At 42.7% G+C, this 16,804-nt stretch overlaps 1 protein-coding gene across 4 annotated transcripts in view; it reads right to left on the bottom strand.

The window, feature by feature from the left end:
* The window catches only part of LOC137200873 (RNA binding protein fox-1 homolog 3-like), a 505,114-nt gene that overhangs the window by 171,646 nt on the left and 316,664 nt on the right, over nucleotides 1-16,804 (bottom strand). For all 4 annotated transcript variants that reach the window (XM_067615568.1, XM_067615564.1, XM_067615569.1 and 1 more), the window contains exon 7: nucleotides 13,655-13,748. In XM_067615568.1, coding sequence (XP_067471669.1) covers nucleotides 13,655-13,676 — 22 coding nt within the window. In that variant the 5' untranslated portion in view covers nucleotides 13,677-13,748. The remainder of the gene's footprint in view (nucleotides 1-13,654; nucleotides 13,749-16,804) is intronic.

Consider the following 16,804-nt stretch of genomic DNA (forward strand, 5'->3'; position numbering starts at 1 on the left):
CGGGCACTGCCCAGCACAAGCCTCGGATCAATTACAATGTAATTACAATAGCAGACAGAAATACAACCTGGGTCTGTGCTCTGTCTGCACTGATAACTGATAGATAAGCACCTGAGGGATGGCTGAGAGAAGCACCTGGCCAGAAACACATCTCAATGCTGTCAATAAATTACTCTGCTGGGACCGTTCTTTCCTGGGTAAGGCTACACGATCGGCGGGCACCAGCCACATCCCGACCTCCTGTGCAGTCCATCTAGCTGTCCGTTGGGAAAGACAAGTGAGGGGGGAAAAAGGACCAGTTTCGGATACTGCGGTAGAAAAAAAAAAAAAGAGAGAAGGCCTGACTTTCCACCATTTCCCCCCCAACACCAACGCTCATGACTTTCTTTGCGAGCAGCAGTTCGGTAACCCTGCAAGTCGCTGCAATTTGCAAAACTCTCATCATCAACCCCCCTTCCGCTTATCGAGAACCGCTCAAAAAATTTGTGTGACACCGATGCAGATGTGCCAGTGATCCACGGTCAAAAAGGATAAGTTGCGAGAGCGAATTTTTTTTTTTTTTTTTTTTTGCTGCAGAGAGTGTACAAAGACAAAGAGATCAGCGATAAGACAGAGAAGTGCACCCATATCGACTGCTGTCAGTTAGGAGCATGTTAAGGAGTGTATTAAGGATTAGAGGGGATTAGTCATATCAGATCACTAGAGGGTTATCAGTGGTCACAGCTCCACAGCGAGGAGCTCCCGGCCGCTCCGAAACAAGCCCCCCCCCCCCTCCACCCCCCATCCCTCGTATAAGTCTTAATATTAACCCATTAAGTTGGACGATTTATGAGTTTGGAAAAACAATTAAGCCTGTGATTTTTATTAGGAGCTTGATTGAGTGCCTCCTCCCCCGGTGTCTCGACACTACCAAAGTTTACCCCCTCCAGAGATCGGGAGGGGGGCGGGAGGAGGAGGGAGGGGGGGGGGCTCGCTCCAAATATTACCGTGATTTAAGATGCAAAACCAACACACATTAAAACAGCTCAGAGCTTATTCCATACGCGCTTCCACACAAAACCAATTTAGTTTCCATTGATCGCTTTTCAAGCAATTAGATTTCCATTGATGGAAAAAGTAGAGGCTGCTTGTATGAGACGGGGAGGGTCAGTGGTCGGGCGCTGTGATTTGCACGTTTATTCAAGCCATTTGACCACCTCCTCTAACCCCTGACAGATCCCTGGCTCTATCCCTCCTTCCCCTCTACCCCCTTTTCACGTCCCCAACCTTCCGGACAGCAAATAATTCACCCGGCATGAAAAAATGCCTGGCATCAGATTATATATCCGTCTTTATTTCCGATATTGCCTCTTTGTTTCTGCAAACTTGGCTGATTTTCTAAATTGTGGAGTATTGACTGTTTCAGAGCCTGACCAAGCGAGTCTGATGTAACACATTGGAGGTAATGATATCCCAGCGACGGGAGAGGCAGTGGCTGGGGCAGCACTGGATGATGGCCAGACCCTGTAACCATTAGTCTCCTCAGGAGCCGGAGTCTGTTCTGTTCCAGCAACGGGCAGGGCTCGCCATCAGCACAAACGGTAACCCAACTCAACCAGTGAAACCACCAGAACCCCTCCCATGTGCCTACCCGCCACAGACAGAGATGCCATCAGGAATCACTTCCTTTCATAAAAGCCAAGGTCATTTTCTCGTCTTTTCCGGGAATAATCTACAACACGCTTAATCCTCAACTGTCACACGGCTGAGATTCGAAAAAAAAGATTCGATATTCAAAATACGTCGTAAAAGGTGAAAGGGTGAAAAGTAGATTCAAGGTATAAAATAGGAACACTGAATGCCATTAATGTGAAAGTAGGGGAGTAATTCCCAGCATGTTCCCAGAGGAAATCCACCTTTCGCCAAAGCCGGGGGATTTTGACAAATGCCTTTCTCAACACCAGCAAAGGAGACAAATGTTACATTTAAACAGAAATACTTAATTTCCGCTTTTGGTGACTTGCAGCAGATATCATTAATCAACAGAGGCCTACCACGCTCAGTGAGCCTGCTAAGAACCAGATGATCGCCCTCTTCTACTCAATCCATCAAGTATGATTGGAGAAAGAAAAGGTTCAAAAATTTTGAGTTGCGCCCACGCTGGAAGAGTAATTACCCTTGTGCCAGTCGCTGAGGTGTTCCCGTGACACCTCGACCCTCTGTTTATCATGCACCAGATTACTCATGGGGGGTGTCAGCGCGGCGTGACAGAACCAGCACCTCCACCTATGTTCCCCTCACTCATTGCACCGGAGGGAGAGACGAATATGACGTACGAGCCGTCCTGAACTTTTAATGAGCAAACTTATCTCGGGATTCAGAAAAACATAATGTCCTTCATGTTTTGAGGAAAATACTTGAGGTCCAGATTTTTAATGCTCTGCTCTCCATCTTTAAAGACCAATCTGTTGATTTTTTTGTCATTATCTCGCACTTGTCACATGAAGCAATCGCCGCACCTTCGGGGTATTACTCACTGTCTGCTTTATGATAATACGCATTGAAATGTATATTTTTTTAAAGATGCTATGTGCAGCATTTTGAACATTAATGCATCATTGTCAAATTAATTGTGATACATTTGTTTACCTCACTTGTAAACAAATGAGACCATTATAGCCGCTAGCTCATGCCACTGGAAGTGTTATAGTGGTTGTAGCTCTAAAAGTTAGCGTCACAACTACTTTCCTGATGGGTTTTTTTTTTTTTGCTTCTTTAGCAAAAGTTTTAAGGTGATTTGTAGAAAGTGATGACTTACTCTGAGGGAGGTAATTTTACTATTTTAGGCTGTAAAGCAAAAAATAAAAACTTAATAAAGGCCTTAACAAACATTAAGCTGTACTACAAGGAACAAAGCACATTTCCACCACACTGATTCACAAAAAAGTCGTGTTATCTTTGATATCTTTCATAAAAATTCATTCATTTATTATTTCCAATCAGTTCTACTTTGCCGAGTTGCTGAGTTTCACTGACAAAATCTTAACAGCCAAGTGGAAGGGACTGGAAATAAGTGTTTCTACTGGTGAGTATCACATGGTACTGTTGTTAAACTGATAAAGACAACAGGTAAGCATTGAGGAAGGTTTGACTTTGTGTTAACTGGGGAACATTGGAAATTAAGAATAAAGTCCTGTCTCTAGTTTTAGCCTGCTGGAGGTAAATAAAAGGCGACTGTTTAAGCATCTATGTTAAGCAGACGTTCCACCAAATCAAGCCTCTTGGCGCACATGTTACCGTTCATCATTTTTTAGGTTTTTTACCAAACAATACACAGATGTTATAAAAGGAGAACACTGGTTAACCTGATTCAATGACCTCAATGCAAATTTGTTTTTGTTTCTCGCTGCATGAAAACACTGTTTACTGCACACTGAAATTAAGTCACTGTAATACCAAGACAGCTTAGAATATACTTTGATTAATAAGGTGAAGATAAAAAAACGGGGACAAAAGACTAATGAGCTGCTAATTATGCACCAGAGTCCCTCTAAACAGAAATCAGCACATGGCTCAACTACAAATTTCACCAAAACTTTTTTTTTTTTTTTTTACTCTTCAAATACAACTGTGACCTGTTTTCTAACATTTGAAATAAACACCAGTAAATTCCTTTTTTTTTTTTGGTGAATGAAAATCAGAAATAATGAGGCCTTCACACTGAGTAAAATGCAGCACTCAGACTGGATCAGGCTACCAATTTTCTCAGTGATGGTCTTGTGCGTTTTCTAGTAATTACACCAATTTCTTAAAATGAAGGTAGTAATATTTATTGATATTAAAATGCTACACGCAGTGTTGTTAACACTTACATACTATTCAGGTCAAATTTGACCAATTATGACATTTGAAAGCAGTAAAGACACCCTGAATGAGATTCTTTAAGCCTGAAACGTTTCCTAAAGTGGTCCAGAATATATAAAAATGGAAATATTTTAAACTGATTTATTTTAGTACAGCTGGTATAAATATTTGTACATGGAGAGTGTTCACGGTCAAATTCGACCCGTATTTATTCAAAGAGATTTTAAAGTCATCAGAGAGGGTCAAATCCTGGTGAAGACTAGTTATGTGGAATCTTAAAATAGAGGAAGTATAAATCGGCATGTCTGCGTCTTTCTGTCTTTGGTACAAGGGGGGACGGAGCTGAAGGCGGACCTTGACACTGTTACGAGAACTGCTATATGTTCCCAACATATTGCTGCATTTGCCACGGTTCCAACCTAGATGGGCATCTGCACCCGCAAACAAGCCTATACACAGTAACAAATCAAATCCATCTATTCCCAGGCAGCCGACATAGCGGTCGCCCAACACAGTCCTCCCTGTAGCGGAGGACGGCAGCTTTCATAGGACTATAAAAAAAAGTACCTGAGCCCCTTGTTTCACTGATTTGGTGGAGTGTAAGGAGTGATTTGGTGGATCTGTTATTCCGAGATGAAAAAGGAAACAGTGAGTTGAAGAGAAAGTATTAGAAAAAAAAAGGACAACACAGACAAAATGGAGGTGACTTCTCTCTTTGTAAAGGCGACGCCACTTTCTCTCTACACGCCAGCTACAGCAGCACAGGAGTCTGCTGATCAGTCTGCAGTCCCACAGTCGATTGCAACAACGGGGACAAAAGAGAGTGAAATGCAACTTCTGTGCAACAAAAAAAAAAGGAGTGTAAAAGTGATGTTTGTGTAGCAGAGTTTGTGTACAATTGAGAGAAGGAGGGTATGTGGTTCACTAGCAGTGTGGATTGATGGTTTTAATGCTTATAATGAAACCTGCCATTCAAAAAGTGTTGTTACATCCTTCCCTTTCAATACCATTCATATACATAATTATGGTTAACCCTAACCCTATAAACGAATAGTGTCAAACCTACAGAAAACACTCTCTTTCTTTACTCTCTGAAACATTAATGAAGGATTAATCCCCCATTTATTAACGACTGATAAGACATATATGGATGCAATATATATTTGTGGTTCAAAATGTTGTATATGGACTAATTATCAAGGGATACTTGAGCTTGATGAATAATAATCTGCTCCATACTATGAAGGGTCAAAATATGAACAGTATGTACACAAAGAGGATATTTGTTCTTTAAAATATTATGAAAATAGTTTGTAAACATCAAAGATGAACAAATTCAGGCGGATTTAAAATATGTCCGTACATGAGGAGAGTCAGACGAGGACGGATGTGCAGAAGCAATAACAGTAAAGCAAACAGGCTGCTGCCTTTGCACCACTGCTTCTTGCCTCCCTAGTGATACATGCCAGAGATAACAGCTTAATTTCAACCTCAGCACTTTTACTGCACTGTCCGAGGCATTCACTGCATCAATGTATCAATGTACCGCCATGCTAGTCACTCTCCACTGCGACAACTCACAATTTTTTCTATGATGGAGGCTTTCAGAAAGGTACCACGATTTAGCTCGCACACAAGCCGCCCTCCTCTGATGGCTTTGGTCTTGGGAGACTGTGCAGGCTGTTTGTTTCTCGGAGAACAGGTCACAGGGCAGACTTTTGATTGAATCCCCCACACTGTGACGAGTGAAGGGGGCGGAATCGCTCTTGATTTTGCTGCAGAGGCTCTTCCCTCTGCAAAACATTTCCTCCTTCACTTTGAAAAGCAGGTGCTGGAGCTACTCTTAACTGTCTGAGAAGAAGAAAAAAAAATAAATAAATAACATGAAAAAACCAACATAAGGAGCTTGAGATTCTTTGTATGAACAGCGCGCTAGTGGCTGAGTTTGTTTTTCACATTTAATGAGCGAGATCAGATCTACAAAATGATATATTATGTACTTCAATCTACAAAATAATGAGTAATATACTTCAAAAATGTATCATATACTTCAGAAAAAAAAATGCATCAGCTCTCCTTCTTTGAAAATCTGAAATGTTAGGGAAGAGACTTCAAAGATTTTTTTTTTTTCTTTGATTTTAATCAATACTTCGAAATAAGAAGAAATTACTCAAAAATAAATCCTACTTTGTTCAACGGCCACACTGGTGCTATTCATTTGAAGCCTCTCGTAGTCATAAGAGAGGATTTATAAAGAGGTTTTACTGACATGTCTCTGTTGAGAGTTGACATGTCAGGTCCCAAATCACATGTTTCATAAACGGGGGGGGGGTTCTGCTAAATTTAATTGCTAAATTGTTTCTTACAAGCTATAGCTCGACAAAACAAAACGCTTGAACCAAGACTATTCTCAAAGCAATTAACGGCTAAATTTAAAATGTGCTAAAATAGATTACATTCATTGCAAATCCTCTGTCAATTCGCATTCATTCTCATGCTCCCAGTGTAGCGGGAGACTCTGCACCACGCTGGCTGGGATTTTCCTTGGAAAGCCCAGATCTGCGGAGCGTTGACCCCGCACGGCACTGACGGCACGCTGAGCATGCCGGACTCTTATTAACACTGACGTAAAAGAGGCTGCCCGGGGGGTGCTGGGGGGCCACCGAGGGATCTGGGCACCAGAGGAGATCCACCTTGTTGGAGGGCGTCATGGCGAGAAAGTGGCCACATCACACATCACCTCCATCTGTAGGGGGGGGTCACCGAGGGCAGCGTTTAAAAGGGCAAACATGAGTTGAATAAAGAATTTGTAGCACATTATTCTGTCCTCTATTTTAATGCTTACAGCTGCCTGGATTGTTGAGATGCCAATCCACAGGGCTTCCTTTCTTTCAAAACACAGGAATGCTTTTTTTTATTTTTTTTATTTTTTTTATGCAACATATAACTGGAAACGACGTGCTCTTTGCGGCGCTCTCTCCGTGTGCTCGCCGTCCTCTGTTATGACAGCGGATCCTCTCTCTTAGCTCATGCATCTTACACATGAGTAATGATCTTGCAACTTAAAAATAACACCGCTATCCTACACTTTCACATAGGGGGAAGAGAGAGAGAGAGAGAGAGAGAGAGAGAGAGAGAGAGAGAGCGGTGGCAGCTCTATGCAGGCATGTCTCCTGTTATCCATAGGGAAAGGCGAAATGAAATGTGCTTTTTATCATGTGTCATGAACGCTCTTCATGCCCCCCCCCCTATGCCCACCCCACCCCCCCCCCCCCCCCCCCATTCTCACTCATCTCCATGTTGAACCCGTCAAAAAATATTGGCAAATGTTGTAATTACGTGCAGAGTATCTGAGCCTTACATGGCTCGAGGCTTGCAGCAGTCCTGGGCCTGATATTTCAGCTTTATCATATTTTAGTTTTATTTGAGGATGGTGGCAGCGCCGTGCCTCCAGTCAGCCATAATTGAAATGAGGGAAGGAAGATGTAGAGGCTGTGTGCCCCACTCCTTGTAATCAAGCCCTTAGTCCTGTGTGCTTTGCCATTTTTCAAAGTGAAATATCCTCGCAATCTTTATAGTAATACGCAGCGAGTCCTCTTCATGCCTTAGCCCGTGGGTAATTAGGCATGAGAAAGTGTACTTTTTTTTTTTTTTGCTTGCAGAAGAGCCATGCATTAAGAATGTTGAGGCCACAAAACTTGGCTTCGAAATGTTGCGAGTCCATGAGAAACATTCAATTAAATTCATGATCACATACATAACAACATAAAGGCTGGTTTGTAACTAATTTATTATTCTTTCTGTAGCAGGCGTGACATCAGTATTCCACAAGCGATCCCAACATTTTCGCTGTGTGGGTTGTATGTGAGTCGCGTGTGTCGGGAGGCGAATAGTGAAAAAGTGAAGCTTTGGGGCAGGGGGGGGGGGCGGCGGCGGGTGGGGTGGGGTGGGGGGGGACTGATGGAGAAGTTGATGTATGATCCCTGGTGGCTGAGCTTGTTTGAAGCGTGGAGCTGGGCAGGTGATTCGGAGGCGCCGGCTCTTTAAACAGCGTAATGAGCCAGAGAGGACGCTGCCCCCCCCCCAGCACCACCACCACCAGTCAACACCCTCTCCCCAATCCCTCACCCCCTCCTCTTCTTACCACCAACAACCAAACCTCTCTCCCAACACTTCAGTATTATTGTTTATCGACATTCAGAAATCATCGTCGTAATGAAACGAGTGGCTTCATAATACGAAACGTTAATTAAAAACGTTTTAAAAAAGTAGTTATTTAAAGCGACATTAATCAATATTTCTCTAATTAACAATTCATATTAGTCTGTGTGAAGAGGGGGGATGCCTGCAGTGACTAACACACACCAGCTCTGCAGCTCGACTAAGATTTTAGACTCTTTGAGCTCAATGTTTTTTTGTTTTTACGGCACATTATTCAGTCTCTAGGCTCTCATCAATCTCGTCTCCGGCAGCAGACAGCTGTTTTCTGTGAGAAAGCTCTGATAAACGCACTGTAACACAACCTGCCCAGCACTATACAACACACATACAAAGTAGGAGACTAGCTGGTGAAAAAAAAAGAGCATCTAAAACAGCTACAGAGCCGGATACATATATATATATATATATATATATATTTTTATCAGGAGTTGGTGGAGACCAAAACAGAGCTAAAAGACTCACATTCATCAGGTGGTATGATGATGTTGCTCTCTATCTGCTGGATGTGTAGGCAACACTTTATGTCAGGTTTGTTGTGGAGTTTTTCTGCCTCCTAGTGGCAAAAAAATATACATTAAAACAGCTTTAACTTCTGTTTCTGTGACATGAATGTGAACATGTGACATATCACCAGATTAGACTCTTTTTTTTTGGTTCATTTTCCAGTTATAAAAATAATCAAGGCACAATGCACAGAAGCGTATCCAACTGAGACCTCTACAGTACGCCCTCTACAATCCAAAAAATGCAATAAGTCCTTGAAAACTTGATGTCTAAATTAATTGCAAGTGTCTAACCCCTCCTGTCCCCCTAAAAAAAACCAAAAAGAAAAAATATGCTTTCATTTGTATACATGTTTTTGAACCCATATTGATTTCACCATCCCTACCCTCTGCCTTTATTCCGGTTGTACTGCAGGCATCAAACAGGGTCGGTGTCCTCAGTTTGGCCTCGCAGTCTCTTTGTAACACTCCACCACATCAACCCGAAGACACTCCAACAGGTACGTGCACAGAGGGGATGTCAAGGCACGGGGATAAAGTGTGACTAACAGAAAGTTAATGCAGATACTCAATGTGTTTACATAAAACCGTCAATTTACTGGTGTGTGTCTGTTTGCAGACGTTATTTTTGCGATGCTGAGCGGCTTGAGGAGGGGAAACAAAGATGAGATGGAGGGGGGGGGAGATGGGCTACAAGCCATCTATGCAGCGTTTCATTGCTGCTGATAATATATAAATGCATGCACACATGGATGCTGCTCATAAATGAATAAACACATACATCAATTTCAAAATTCAACACATTTGAATTTCAAATGCAGCAGCGCCCCTTTTTTTTTTCTTTTTTTTTTTTTTTTTTTTTTTACGATATGTCTCATTTCTCTTGTGGAGATATAAAAGGGAGAGGGCTGAGAGGAAAAATTAGAGGGGTGGGAGAGAACAAATGCTGTATGGAATTTGAGATTATGTATTTGGTTTGTGTGTCTCCCTCCTGTTTAAATCAAACGCGTGGGGGCCGTGTAGCCCCTGGGCTTGTTGCTGGTGACAGTTTCAGTGTTTCTAGACTTCACTCCTCCCCCTTTTTTTTCAACGACAGTCCTGAATTGAGAAGCGAGGTGGAACGGGGTGTGGGCTTCTGGCGGAGGGTGAATTAAATAGTCACTCTCTCTCTCTCTCCTTCTCTCTCTCTCTCTCTCTCTCTCTCTCTCGCACTTTCTTTTTTTTTTTTTTTTTTTTTTCAGCGGCGTTTAAAATCAATTCATTCAGTGGACTGCTGACACAGCCCGGCCCAGAGAGCCCAGGATTTATGGCTCCCTCTAATGGGCATGCTCTGAACCAAAGCCCTGCCGTCAGCACAATCCTGCCAGCCACCCGTCCACCCCACTCCCTCACTCCATCTAGCTTTTAAAGACACAGGCAACCCCCCCCTCCCTCCCTCCCTTCTCTTCCTCCCTCTGCTCCTCCTCCTCCTCCTCTTTTCTCTCATCACCACTGTGGTGAAGGTGGCGGAAGAAGAGGCCCTGGAAACAAAACGTAGAAATCTGGAATATTTACCACAACATGATGTGAAGAAAAGGAATGATGTGACACTTTTTTTTAAAAATGTTTTGGTGTTAAATGTTTTCTTTGGCCATGTTGACAGGAAGCTTTTCTATTCACCATAACATCACAGGATTTCTTTTTGTTCTATATGACACTGTTCATTTCACTTTTAAAACACAAACACACGTTTTCTTCTTGTTTTCTATCATCACTGAAATCCTGGAAAGCTTTTCCACCAAGTGGTGCTTCTGAAAGCAGAATAAAGCATCTCTCTCTCTCTCTCTCTCTGATTATTTACTATAACAGCAGAGGATTTGTTTGTTTTTTCCAGAAAGATGATAGACTATATGACACTATTCATTTCTATTTTAAAACACAAATTTACATGTTTTTTTGTTTTTTTTTTAAGTGTGTTGTGTGAAGCTTTTCTTACAAGTGGTGCTTCCCAGAGCAGTATATAATATCTCTCTATCCATTACCTTGTCTGACTAGTGGAGCTTCCTAAGGTCTTCGGAGTGTATATATATATATATATATATATATTCATATATTCATAGCCAAGTCTAGTGTCACAGGATCTGAAACAATTTATGGCGCAAGAGGAAAAAAAAAAAAAACATGATTGAAAACATTCGCCTATGAACCCAGCCCAGTGTAAAGATATATAAAAAGGATCATGGCCTGAATTGCGATGACAACATGAAGTCGCTCCCGTACGACACTCGAGTTGAGCGAGTTAGCGCGTCTCTCCGTCTGAGTGAGTGTGTTTCTGTATTGTATTTATGTCCGTGACACTGTCTCTGCGTACGCTCCGGGAAAAAAAAAAAAATATGCCACGCTGCTGTTGACCCTGTTATATCCTCAGGCAACCTGGCAATTTGCAGACAAATACAGACCTTTACTACAGCCTCAGAGCCTCTAACGTACATCCTTCCTCCATATTCCGGCTCCGCTCTGCAGGCTGTCAAGGCGTTATGGGCCCCGAATTAGCCTCCCATTACAGCAGGGCTCCAGCTCCCCCTAAAGTTAACCATAACTGACCATTTGCCGTGGCTTCATTATAAAGCCATGCATGTAAAATCAAGTCATGGTCCCCGGCCGTCACATCCAATTTCAAAATACAATCCCCCACCACCCTCCCCCCCCCAACCCCTCAGAATCTCCATCTTTCTCTCTTACTTAAGTTCAACCTTCTCCTCGTTTCATAAAATATGATCTAATTAAAATAGATTACACACCTTGTTAGCAGAGCGTTTCATATTTGATACAGTGGCGGCAACCTCCTCCATGATTCAAAGGGATTGTGGCCTTGTTCTCTGGCCTATTTGTTTAATAAGCTCTGCTACATCAGTGGGCCTTTTAAGTGAACACACTCCCCTGCAGCAAAGGCAAAGATCAATACCCACACCTGTATAAAAAAAAAAAAAAAAAAAAAAAAAAAAAAATTAAAAATACAGGAATCACAGCCAAGGATTTTCTCCTTCTAAGGAATAAGAGGCAAGATAATCAGTAGCAATCCTACTGTATGTGAGGAAATCCAAAACAGGAAGCAGCTTTTATGTGCTGACCTGTAGGGAGAGCTACAGGTCAGCTGTGAAATATTCAGCGCTGATTAGTCCACCACAGCTTAAACTAAAGCTTTTCCAGTGTCTCGATCATGAGAGACTGCAGTATGCAAATAGGATATTATAAAACAGAAAGAAGAAAGGCATGAGCCTTTGAGGGTAAATGAATTCATTATAATCCTCACCTCATCTGCTGACTGATGGATGACTTTGCGTGTAATCGCTGATGGGGGGGAAAACCTTTCTACTGTACTGAGGGAGCTCAGATGTGGGTATAATACTGGGTCATATCGCCTCAAAATGAAAATAATACTCCCCCATTTACCGTGAACAAAGTCCGTGTAAGAGGGTAAAATGTAATACTGTGCTTGAGGAATGTAATTATCATTTAGCGAGTCCGTGAGCTGTGTTTGACAGGCCCTGAACTGCGTGAAAAACTAATTTTCATTTTTCTTATTATATCATGATTATATAAACATTCTTAACCAGTGGCCACAGCAGCAGCAAATTATTGCAAATTAGCCACATATTGCCAGTTTTTAGCAGAGGCAAATGAACAAGCACTAGAACTCCAGTGTTTATTCCATAAATCAGCCCAAACGCCGCACCTGTTGAGAATGTAAATAGCTGAGACTATTTGATTAAACTCTTACATCAAAACATTTGAAGAGCTCTTTCTTTTTTTTTTTTTTTTTGGTTGTTTATCCTCCTGTTTTCTTCTCAGCATTATTCTTCTCTCCTCTTACACCCACTGAAAGTGGAGTTTCATCGGGCGCTGACGGGGGAGACATAACACCCACCAGCTATATACGTGGGGGCACGGGAGGTCCATCATTACCAAGCCACAGTGGTGATCACGGCAATAATATAGAACTATAACCGAGCAATTAGACTAATGGAAAACGTCCCTATTTCTCCTGGTGTGCTGCAGCAAGACACGCCGTGCGCCCTACGGTACCCCCGCCCCCCCCCCCTCTCTGGAGATGAGGCTGGAGATGTGAAGTGGAGAGGAGGTAATGGCAGAGGCCCATTGATCCTCACTGCCACCTGCTATATGGCTCCGCAGAGGACGGGCGGGGAGGCAGAGGAGTCCATCTGGGGAGAGATCGGCCCCAGCTCCTGGGCTCTCAGGCATATGGATAAGCGTCTCTCTCTAGTCTTCCGCTACTTAACCGGCGCACATTAGCACAATATGGCCGTATAGGGGGAGAGTAAGGCGTGAATACATACAGGCTTTATTACAGCGAGGGCACATCCGCACACACCGAGGAGGAGGAGGAGGCGTGAAGCTGTTTTCTCCAAAACTCTGAAGCTTCTCGTGTGAGGCCAGGTGAGAGCGCGTGTAGGAGTGGAGATGAAATCCAAAACGTAAAGGATACATGAATAAAAGGAGACGGATGTTGATAGTGGACAGCCGGCAGCAGATGTAAACCCATCCAGAGGGTCAGACTTACTGTATATTCAGACATTAGCGGCAAGATATGAAAAGTTGTTCATCATGTTAACAAAAATCAAAAAAAAAAAATCTCACTTTTCTCACTGCGGCGTGTGGAAAGGCGACGGATGAATCACCTGTGAGACAGATGTGTGTTCATGCAGGCTGCAACTAGCTGATTGAAAGTTCTCTCCTTCACTCAGACATCAACGTGAACCTCACCTACACCTGATTGGATATAAACACACAACTCGTCGGGGGGGCTCCGCGTCTGATTTTCAAACCGGAAAATCACGCCGGCTGCTCTGGCGTCTCATCAAATCAGTTTCTGAATAAAAGATTTAGGCTTTATTTAAGAACTACACCTGGTTTGAATTGTTGTCGATGAAGTTCAGGAGATTTGAGAGGCAGAGGAAGTCACAATAACATCACACTGTTTGCGCCATGAGACACGTACAGACGGTGAAGATGTGTAGCGCACAACAACAACAACACACACACACAGACATGGAGGAGGAGGTGGAGAAGGTTGTTAAGAAGCTGACCTGCCCAGCTGGGGGTCTCCATGTACAGGTAAAGCCGGTCGGGCTGAAGCTGTCTCACTCGACTCGCTGCTGCTGTCACAGGATCAGATGAACCCTGAGAGGAAAAATACAAATAAATAAAGAAGCTTTTGTAAGAAAAGACGAAGCATGTGTGACTGTGAATACGTCGGTTTAACGGTTAAATGACGCCATAACCAGTGGCAGGAAGTAGGTATTGTACTTAAAAACAACTTTCTTTTCCATTTTCTGCTACTTTATACTTCTCGTCCTCTACATTTCAGAGGTAAATGTTGTACTTTTTACTCCTGATCAACAACATATGATCATCTTATAAAATATGGCGCCCTGCTACGGATTAAACCGTCCAAAAAGGATATAAAGTAGACAAACGTACGTCCACTTTGAGCAGATACAACATCACAAAGGTGCTGCTTACACATTAATGCATCAGTAAGATTAATCCCATGAAAGTCAGGACTCACATCAGGATTTTAACCATTTACTACAATAACACACAAAAACCCGACTACATGCTAATACAGGAAGCAGTTGTGTGGTAGTGAATGAGTATCTGTATATTATTGGATGATATATCAAACATGTGACTATAAAAACAAACTCCACGCCTGCATGAACTTCCACAAGGCTACAGAAATATATAAGATGGTATAATACACATGATGTACTTGTGGTACTTAAGTACATTTAATAATACTTCTGTACTTTCAGTTTCCTTGTAATGGAGTATTTAAATACTGTGATACCGGAGCCTTTATTAAGGAATCTGATTGCTTCTTCTACTCCTGGTAATAACTTGTAAACAGAAACAGTATCTGTCTGAATTTACTGATCAAAATGTAATAAAACATGATGGTAGAACTTGTTGTTTTGACTCTATATATCTGGTACAACAACAGACATTTGACATCTATCTGCATGTGTTTGCTTCCATGACTACAAGCTTGTGAGTGAACATTACGACTCACACAGCCTGTACATACAGCTCATACATTTACAGCGTGTTTAAATGCCTCGGTGTGTGTGTGTGTGTGTGTGTGTGCGGCTGTTCCCATGCAGCGAGGGCTTTTCTGCTGACTTGTGTATCTTTCGCAGGCCTCAGGTTGGCTGTTGCCCAGAAGCCCAGCCGGTGAACCGCGGAGAAAAGCGCATTGATTTCATCCCAGCAGAAATCCCTTCTCCCGGTACCCGCCTCCCTACCCCGCCCTGCACCTGATTAAGCATTTGCAGGGAACCATGCCAACACAATTTGTCATTTATCAAAAGTAATTAAAAGCAATTTCTTTTCTCTTGTTGATTGGGAATTGACTAATTGTTGAGTCTATGAAAACGGGGGAATAAATAAAACAGGGAAGGATGAATTTTACATAAACTCGGAGGAAAACATAAACGCTGTAAAACCAGAGCCAGACATCTGGCCCTGTGATTTCTCTCTACATGATTACGGCTGCAAAACCGAAACAGTTGTTTAGTGCATTCTGATATACAGCCCATAGGCAGTAAATAATATATTTCAATCAGGACAGACATAGTGAATGAAGTAAAGATAATTGTTTATTATAACAGATGATGTATTGGTAATTAAGTCTTGGTCAGGAAAGTCTTTGGCGCTTAGGCTCTACAAGGAGATTTTTAATCGAGGGGCATCAGCCCTGAGCAGAAGCATAATAAATCCCCCCATGGAGTCCAGACACTGGTGGTGCTGGTGGCTGATGACTTCTGCTGAGACTGATAAGGCTGATGAGGCTGATGAAGTGATGAAACTGATGAATCTGCGAAGACTAGGCGGTGATGGGGGAGGGAGGGAGGGGAGGGGAGGAGAGCATAACGGCAGCGTGAACGCACTAAAGACAGAGAGAGAAACATATTTAAAAAGACAGCGGCGAAACGATAGGCTAACAATGGAGGCGTGTCGCCGCGCTATTGGATAGATGGTGAACAGCTGATGTGAACAGCTGATAGCTCAATCGACAGCCTCGGACGATGACAGCACGGGGGGGGGGGGGGGGAATTATGAGCGAGGGATGCGTGAGAGATGGGGTGAAAAACGAGAAATATAACCTGACTGAACTTTGACTTAAAAAGGGTGTTTTTCACTTCCCTGCTGTGTGAACACAAGAGTGGGAGGGAAAATACAAACACCGGTTGGTTACTTGTTAACAGAAAATGAAAAAAAAAACTCCCACTTGTGCCAAAAAGAGATATTTGAGCCGGTAAATACCAACATCTCAAGTCTGAGAGGGGGAAAAAAAAAAAAAAGATGGAAGGTAGAAGAGAAGAAGAGAGGGAGGGGAGCTGAAGCCATCCTACAGCAGAGGTTACGGTACTATCCAATGAAACCAAGCAATACCATTTCAACATTATCGGTAACAACCTTTTGAATGCACCATTACCTTCTATAAGGGCAGAATGAAATGTCAGAATTGATTCGAGAGGGGAGGGTTGAGATATAAGTGGGCAGCTAAGGTGGCCATTTTGTTTCAGTGGTCCTTTATTTGGTGTCCCTGGATCATTAGCAAAAAAAAAAAAAAAAAAAAAAAAAGGGAGCTGGAGGAACATGAAGGAGGTGTGGGCGGCCATCATGATGTGCGTCTCAGGTGACAGCGATGTGAAATAAAAACAGAAACACACATAACAAAAGGTAGAAATCAAAGAAGAAGAAAAAAAAAAGGCACGCGGCAACGCCACCACTTTGTAAATACTTTTAGCTGCACAAATACCTGGCTTTGCTCTGACCGGATAAAGAAAGATTCCAGCCAACAGTTTATTCTCCGCCAACAATGAGACGATTTTGAACATCCCTTTAAAGGCTGCAGATGGACAAGCTATCGCTATCATTGCCCGGGAACGACAGAAATAATTGGGCAACAGTGGGAGAAGCCTACATTCACGTGTCTGCTCAGCCCTACTCGGAATATCTAATGGAGCCTCTCACTCTCCTGCCTTTTGTTTACATTCCCATTCATCATAAAAAAACTCAATTACTTATGTTCCATAACATGTATGGTTATTAATGTTCTAATTATGCTTCTCCCCTCTAATCTTTCGCTGTGCAATTTGGGTGATATATGCCTGAACAACACGCCGAGTCCCCCTGGAAGTGAAAAGCTGAATTAGGAATCTATGTGCAAT

The sequence above is a fragment of the Thunnus thynnus genome, chromosome 17, assembly GCF_963924715.1.
Source record: "Thunnus thynnus chromosome 17, fThuThy2.1, whole genome shotgun sequence".
In the NCBI taxonomy this organism is placed as follows: domain Eukaryota; kingdom Metazoa; phylum Chordata; class Actinopteri; order Scombriformes; family Scombridae; genus Thunnus; species Thunnus thynnus.